The sequence below is a fragment of the Physeter macrocephalus genome, chromosome 6 (genome assembly GCF_002837175.3).
Source record: "Physeter macrocephalus isolate SW-GA chromosome 6, ASM283717v5, whole genome shotgun sequence".
NCBI lineage: Eukaryota > Metazoa > Chordata > Mammalia > Artiodactyla > Physeteridae > Physeter > Physeter macrocephalus.
Genome location: NC_041219.1, coordinates 76,476,600 through 76,484,727, shown reverse-complemented (window position 1 = coordinate 76,484,727; position 8,128 = coordinate 76,476,600). Strand labels below are relative to the sequence as shown.

Here is an 8,128-nt window from a genome sequence, read left to right as displayed (position 1 = left end):
CTCTCCTCCGTGGCTCCGGAGCTTCCCCCTCCGTCACCCACAGTCTCCGCCCGCGAAGGGGCTTCTAGCGTGTGGGAACCTTTCCTCCTTCACGGCTCCCTCCCACTGGTGCAGGTCCCGTCCCTATTCTTTGTCTCTGTTTATTCTTTTTTCTTTTGCCTACCCAGGTACGTGGGGGGTTTCTTGCCTTTTGTGAGGTCTGAGGTCTTCTGCCAGCGTTCGGTGGGTGTTCTATAGGAGAAGTTCCACGTGTAGCTGTATTTCTGATGTATCTGTGAGGAGGAAGGTGATCTCCGCGTCCTACTCTTCCGCCATCTTGCCTGCTCCCCCATTGATTCTTTTATAATATTTTTTTGTTAGACATTAAGTTATAAGTAGCATTAAATTTCAGATTAGATGTATTTAATAGAAGGCTGATGTATTTGGCAGTAGTTTCATTGCTACTGGATTGATGAAAAAAACTACATTTTGTTTTTATTCTAGACAACCAGATGTTCCAATATTTTATTACAATCGTGCCAACAAAACTACATACATATAAAATTTCAGCAGACACCCATCAGTTTTCTGTGACAGAAAGGGTAAGTTGAATCCACTGGTAAAATTATTTTTTTAAAGCATTTTATAGTCCCTCTACAAAATTAGTTTGGAATTTCAGGTAATGCCCTCCCCCATTTAAAATTTGAAATGCATTGACATTTTATTTTAAGTCAATAAAATATCAGAAATGGGTATTAAGTATGTTATAGAGTAAGAAAAGAAGTAGATTTAAAAAATCTGGAATGTTTTCTGTTCAATTAGTAAAAAATTATTAAACTATGATATTAATTATTGTACTCTTAATATCTTAATATTTAATGTTTTCCCTTGCATTGGTATAAGCAGTTTTTTTAATCTGCCAGCAGATTTTCTGATTTCTCTGTTATTTATTTTTTAATTAATGTATCTACCCTGGGACATGCATGGTTATTGTGACTCAGATAGCAGATTTAGAGGGTTTGCCTTCCTAAGTTAGGGCTTCATATTCATCTAATTGAGAGGACAGACGTTCTGCAACCTTAGGGTGGAGTGGCCTTATAAGTAAATATTGATAATGAGAAGCAGAATTTTGGAATTGGGCAGTTTAACAGATTTCTCACCTACTCTGGGGCCATGTTTTCTTTCTTTCATTCTTTTTGTTGTTAATTTTTTATTTTTATAAGCTATGTTTTCTTATTGTGTTCAAGAATGGTGAATATTCAAATACTAGTATCCAGAAGAATTCCAGAATTTAAGTGCTTTTAAAAATTTGCTTTCCTCCATATGAAATTTTCCTTTGATAGTCTTATAACATGTTGACTATGTCCTCAGTAATTGTAGAGTTTTCCTTATTCTTGGGAAATTAAATACTAAAGTTTTTAGGGCTGAAGTGTCATGTGTTTATAACTTTTCAAATTGTTTAGGAGGAAAAATCAAGTATGTGTAACTCTGTGTGTGTGTGTGCGCATGTGCACGCTCACATACAGAGAGAAAGAGAAACGAGGTAAAGTGTCTACAAGTTTATATTGTACTTTTTAGCATTTCCTTATGGGTGGGGAGATACCATTTCTCACTAAGGTTGGCAACACCTGAAGGTCAGGCAGTCTACACAGCAGCACGACGTTGGGGGAAACAGGCATGCATACATTGCTAAGGAAGTGCAAAATGGCATAGTCTCTTGGAAGGGAGTTTGGCAATATCTGCAAAATGACATATGCATTTACCTTTTGACCCAGCAATCCCACTTCTAGAAATTAAATCCAAAGATACGGTGGAAAAATGATGTTGTATATGAGATTATTCGTTTTGTTACTTGTAATGGCAGAAGACTGGAAACAACCCAAGTGATACATTGACACAATGGAGGGACATGCAACTTTAAAAAAGAGAGAGAGAAAGATATCTGTATACTGATATGAAATTATCTCCAGGGTGTGTTTTAAATAACAAAAGTAAATTAACAAGAAAAAAAAATAGAATCCCAGAGCATTTGACCTTTGTGGGGTGTGTTAGTACTGATAGGACAACTACAGTAGTTGTATTTCACTTTAAAAAAAAAAAGGAGTAACTGGAGTTGGTAGAGTGGAGGATGAGAAGGACAGGGCTGACCTTCATTGGTCCTAGACCAAAAGTGAATCATTATGAGTCTTTTGTTATGTAGATACCGTGATCCCTAAAATAATATCCACTCACATAGGTGGTGACAATATATTTATACCTTTGGCGAAATATTGAACTTATCAGAACTTTAAGATGAAGTCACTTTATATTGGAAACTTGATCAATGGCTTATAAGGCTCTGTTGTGATAATAGGCAAAGAGGTTTTGTAATGCCCACATGAAATTGTTTTAATTTCCCGCGTTACTTGTCTTCCTAAAGCTTGCAGTTTAGTTACAGCTTAGTAAAAACAGGTAGGGCCTGACACAACAATCATAACAAAGCACTGTGGTAGCATAGTTGTTTCATGCTATAATAGAAATTTATTAGAAATTTGCAAACTTGAGTTTTGAAGTGCAAACAGAATGGAACGAAACAATATATTCTCACTCAGTGTGCACACTGTGGTAGGTTTATAATTTTCGTTACACTCCTTTCAAGAAAAATTTCCTTTAAAAACTGAGCCAGTAGCTCAGATATTGATATCTTTCAAATTAATGTATTATGTTTTCTTCCTGTACTCTTATCTCATATAGTTTAAAATGAACAACAGCAATTGAAATTTTTTTTTTTTTTCCCCCATACGCGGGCCTCTCACTGTTGTGGCCTCTCCCGCTGCGGAGCACAGGCTCCGGACGCACAGGCTCAGCGGCCATGGCTCACGGGCCCAGCCGCTCCACGGCATGTGGGATCTTCCCGGACCGGGGCCCGAACCCGCGTCCCGAACCCGCGTCCCCTGAATTGGCAGGCGGACTCTCAACCACTGTGCCACCAGGGAAGCCCTGAAATTGGTTTTAAATCTTATCATTCAAATGACAGGAAGTAGATAGAATTATTTTGTAAATTCTTAGCAAAGAAATAATACAAAAAGTATGTCAAAATAGGAATGTAGTTTTCATTGATTTGGTCAATGAAGAATGTGCCATATAAACTCTTGAGTTTAGTAGAAACCTTGTAGTATGTAAAGTGACCTTTTTGAGAAAATAGTAAAAAATGATTCTGTTCTTTCGATTGCTTCAAAAGCTAACCATACAAAGAATACAGAATAATTTGCTTATTTCTGGAGAGCTTGGTCTAGTAGGACAATTCATAAAGAGATTTGGATGTCCCTCTTGTTCAGGAGGGCTGGAGGGCTTCGTATTGACTGTATACAAGTAACCTAATGATGTGAATCCTGTTTGTCTCTTCCTCCTATCTCTCCCCTTCCTTTTGCCTTCCTTTAGGAACGTGTCATTAACCATGCTGCAGGCAGCCATGGAGTCTCTGGAATTTTTATGAAATATGATCTCAGCTCTCTTATGGTGACAGTTACTGAGGAGCATATGCCATTCTGGCAGTTTTTTGTAAGGCTTTGTGGTATTGTTGGAGGAATCTTTTCAACAACAGGTTAAGATTCATTCCTTTTTTTGTCTAATTTCTAAAAGTTCTCCTAACAGTAAAAATCAAGATGCTTTTACTTAAAAGGGGAAAGAAATATACACATTCTCATGTTTTGATACTTAACTTTTTCTTTAAGATTTAATTTCAAACCTCAAAAATTGTATTGATTAAGCGTTACACATAACTAAGTTCACTGCATTCAGTGATTTACGGGAGGTTACTTAGTGTGCTAGAGAGAGCCTAGAATTGGACCCAAGTTCTGTCATTTACATGATGATAGCTTTGTGTAGTTCATCTAAATTTTCTGAAATTGTTTTCTCTATATAAAAATGAGAATAATAATATCTAACTTGCAAGTGTGTTGTAGGATTAGATGAGAAAATGCCTAGAAATAGTAGATACTTTGAATGTAAATTTTCTTTTTCAGTTAAGGTATTTTTAACTGTACACAATGTAAAATTGTATTTTATGGTATGTTGAACTATGAAATATGTGAAACCAAATTTTTTAGTCAGTAATGTTTTTATAACTTTTGGTCTTTTCGCCCTAAGATTATGGGATTCTCTTAAAGATAACTTGCAGAATTGTAATTGTGAAATTTTGAGAGTTAAGTATAATAGATAAGGAAATAGTTCCTTTTATATCCTAACCTCTATTTAATATTACATGGAGTTTATATAGTTTGAATTATATTTTTAAAATGGATGAATGGCTTTTCTTATGAAAGTTTTTATCACTGTTCTATTTAGATTCATTTAAATTTGTGGTGCTAGTAGTATTTATTTTTCAAAATTGTGTAGGTGTGAGACATATTAAGCACCTTTGAAAAGATTGCTTTGTCAAGGTCATGAATTATGTGGCTTTGTGATTTTGAAAAGAAATTCATTTATTTTAAAATTCAGTTGTCTTGATATTTTTGACTGTGGAAGTGAATAAAGCAAACTGTTTCCTTCCTTATCTATTCCTTTATAATAGTTTTTTATTCTTACTTACAAAATTAGGAAATGAATAACTTAGGAAGAAATTTCATTAAAAGCATAATTTAATTAAAAACATAAACTTATTTTTTATTACAGGCATGTTACATGGGATTGGAAAATTTATAGTCGAAATAATTTACTGTCGTTTCAGACTTGGAGCCTACAAACCCATCAGTTCTGTAAGTGGTGTAGTATAAATGGTGCTGATCTCTAAGTCATAGTATCATTGTTAAATCTAAATAGTAGTTCTTGGTGCCCAGAAAGAAATTGCCCAAAATAAAGTGTTGTGTTCAGAGGAAATAGTGTAAGGAATAAAACTAATGCTTCGGTCTTTTTGTTCCTCCCTAGATTCCCTTTGAAGATGGCCACACAGACAACCACTTACCTCTTTTAGAAAATAATACACATTAGCACCTCCCAAGTAAAGGAGAAAAACTTTTTGTCTGAGACGTAAAACCTTTTTTAATAATAAAATATTGTGCAATATATTCAAAGAAAAGAAAATATGAATGAGAAGCAGGAATCACCCTAGGGAAAAAAAAAAAGAAAAAAACCCAAACTGAAATCCTATATGTGTTGTGTCTGTTACAAATGTCCTAGAAGAAATTATGCAGCTAATCTAATCAGTGAATAAGCCCAACTGGAATATTGCATTGAAGATGACCCCTTCTGATATTTTCATAGCAAATGGCAGTATCGAAATCAAACCTTGCTTCTTGATGACAAAGAGCCTGAAGGAAGAAGTCAAACCACATCTAAAGAAAATAGCATTGATAAGTGCAAATGTTTGCATCTGTTTGTTTTTAAAAGATATGTCAGAATAAAATATGTAAAACGTGGAAAACTAGTCTAGACTTTAAAAAGTGTGGTCAGGTCACATTGTTAGTAAAGGAAGAGAGGGAGGGGCCCCTGTGTTATAGCCATATTACTGTTAAGCCATAAGGACAAGACCATTTATTCAATAATTCAGTCTTAGGACGGTTACTGCTTTTCTTTAAACTCTGGCGATTGACTTTTCTGATCAGGGCAGGGTTATGAAAGACTAAGGTGAATTCTTACAGGGGCAGGTACATAGATGCTATAATATGTAACAGAGGTATCATTCACAAATTATATAGTGGGCACTTATACAGGGAGAAGAAAGCACATGTTTAAAAAAGATGCTAAGTTTCCTAATCTGATCCTTACTATTGGTATACTTTGGGAACAGGGAGTGAGTAATAAAAAGATCAACTACTAATGATGAAAATTACCAGTCTGTAAAAGATTAAGAGGATAAGTAGCATATTTTGTGTGTGTTGTGGTGAGTGGGCAACAGGGTAACTTTAAATAAAATAGAAGTATGAGGCAAATATTTAAGTAAGACAAGATAATGTCAGATCTGAGAGATTATAATATTAAACAATGTCCGTTAAACTGTAAAACTGTATTATCAAAGAAGTATCTGCATTCAGAATGTCCTGAATGTGATTGATTTTGTATTAGATTGTGTTGGTCTAGCTTTCTTACTATTTAAGGATTGATTTTAAATTTATTGACTATAAAAGATTGAAAATAATGAGAGGGGTATATCACTCAGGTGCTGTTAAAAACTAAATTTGGAATATGTGTGCCAATATCATTTTTCCTTTTGTAATACTTAATGATAGTAGAAGAATCATCAACCAATCCTCATGGTTTAAGTCATTTAGGGAAATGGGGAGACAAAATTCCAGGTAAGTAACAAGGCCAAGACTAAAAGACAAGATTTAAAATGGTGGTTTTTAGAGAACAGGGCATCACATGTTAGAGTTTTTCAAATTGCATTCTTTTAAAAGATACAAGAAAGGTCAAACAGTTGGGGCAGATAATGTAATGGAGAGAAGGAGAAATACTGATAAAACTACTTTTCATTCAAGCTTATGTGGAATGGTATTTTGCAGTTAATAACAGAAGTATCATTGTTTAAGATATACAGTTTATCATTGAGCCATTAAATTAACTTATTAATATAGGTAAAAACATGCTTTGAAAGGTTTTTGAATTCAGAAAATTCCAAATAATGAGTGGTTGTCTCCGTATTTCTGATTTCTTTTCTTCAGATATTATTTCCAATGAAGGTAGCCTAGGAAAAGGAATTTTAATTAGAGAGAATTAAAATTTTAGCTGTTTTAAAACAAGACTGAATGTCGGTTCTGTGAATCTGCTTGTCAGAAAGTTCAATTAAGTTTCAGGGAGTTTTTTTTTAATAGGAGGAAAAATATTGATTTAGAATTATTTTCTTTCAGTTAGGATTATGACAGTTAAGTATCTTTAAGAAGGATTTTAAAAATTATTCTGGTACTTATATATGATTTTTAATTGTTTCCGTGTTTTCCAAATACCATATTAAAATTTTAATGGAATTAATCTGTCCCATTAAAACTGACTATAAAAGGAATTTCTTTGCAGCAAAATCCTACTTTGCCATTGATTTCCATTTTAAAAGTTAAGAGAGGTTTCCACCTGAAACTCCTCAAATAGGGTCAGATTTTGGGCAATCGAAGTATTAAGATTCTGACCAGCCCTTTGTATGAGGAATGATGAAGAATACTTGCATGTTAGGATTTACTAGGGGTTTTTGACCTCACCAAGTGTTTCTTTTCCGTTGCAGAGAACACCGTACTGGCCTATTATGTAGCCTTGGTGTGTGCCTGGGGTGCCTCCAGTAGGATACCCAACTTTATTACTCAATCCTCTTTATTTTATTAGGGCATTCATAATATCTATGTATACATATTCCATCCTAAATATTCTTAAGAGTTGAGATCTCGAATTATGTGAAATGTGTTTTTTTTAAGCTGTGTTTGCATATATTGGCCTATAAAATGAGATGAAACGTTTAGGGGAATAATTCTCTGCTACAGTATTTGTACACCTCAGACTACCTCTTGGTAAAAGCTTAACTCAATATGAGAAATACAAAATTATTTCTAATTCTCAACTTAGGTGATTAATACTACACTTTTCTCGTATACATTTTATGATATAAAGCACTGAATTTTTATAATAAATAATTTACTAATGCAGACAAAGTTTACAATCTTTAATACTAACTTAACTTTGGAATTCATAAAGGAATGACTAAGATCTCCTAATTTTTTAATGGTATAAGTAGACATATGTTATGCATTGTCTTTTTATGTCTTAGTAATTCAAGTAACAAAAAGTAAATTTATATGCAACCCCCTTGCTTCAAAATGTAAAATTTTGAATCTTAAACTTCAGTCGAGATGCATATTTTTGAATGTTCAAAAATTACTTAAACATGAGCCTTAGGATCTTTAAAATCTCATCATGCCCTTTAACTTAGTACTTAAGTTCCTCCCTTTCTGTTTGGAGCTGTAGCACACCTTCAAAGTGAGTCACCTTTTGTCAGCACTGTCCAAATAGATCACTATTTGTTCACTACCTTATGATATGATGATGCCTGGAGTAATATCCAAGTTATTTCTTTATTGTAGTTCCCCCCACCCCTTTTGAAATATTTTAGTGTCAATATCACTTAGCATTATTTTAAAGAGTAGGAAACAAACTGCCTTGGATTTTTTGGTTTTCTTGTAGTTTTTTTATT

The 8,128-nt window shown here is 33.9% G+C and overlaps 1 protein-coding gene across 2 annotated transcripts in view; it reads left to right on the top strand.

Moving 5' to 3' along the window:
- ERGIC2 (ERGIC and golgi 2) overlaps nucleotides 1-5,372 on the top strand; it is a 41,612-nt gene extending 36,240 nt beyond the window's left edge. For both annotated transcript variants that reach the window (XM_024129237.3, XM_024129235.3), the window contains exons 11-14: nucleotides 484-581; nucleotides 3,400-3,562; nucleotides 4,633-4,715; nucleotides 4,885-5,372. In XM_024129237.3, the coding sequence (XP_023985005.1) occupies nucleotides 484-581; nucleotides 3,400-3,562; nucleotides 4,633-4,715; nucleotides 4,885-4,947 (407 nt within the window). In that variant the 3' untranslated portion in view covers nucleotides 4,948-5,372. The remainder of the gene's footprint in view (nucleotides 1-483; nucleotides 582-3,399; nucleotides 3,563-4,632; nucleotides 4,716-4,884) is intronic.
- Nucleotides 5,373-8,128: the final 2,756 nt, after the last annotated feature.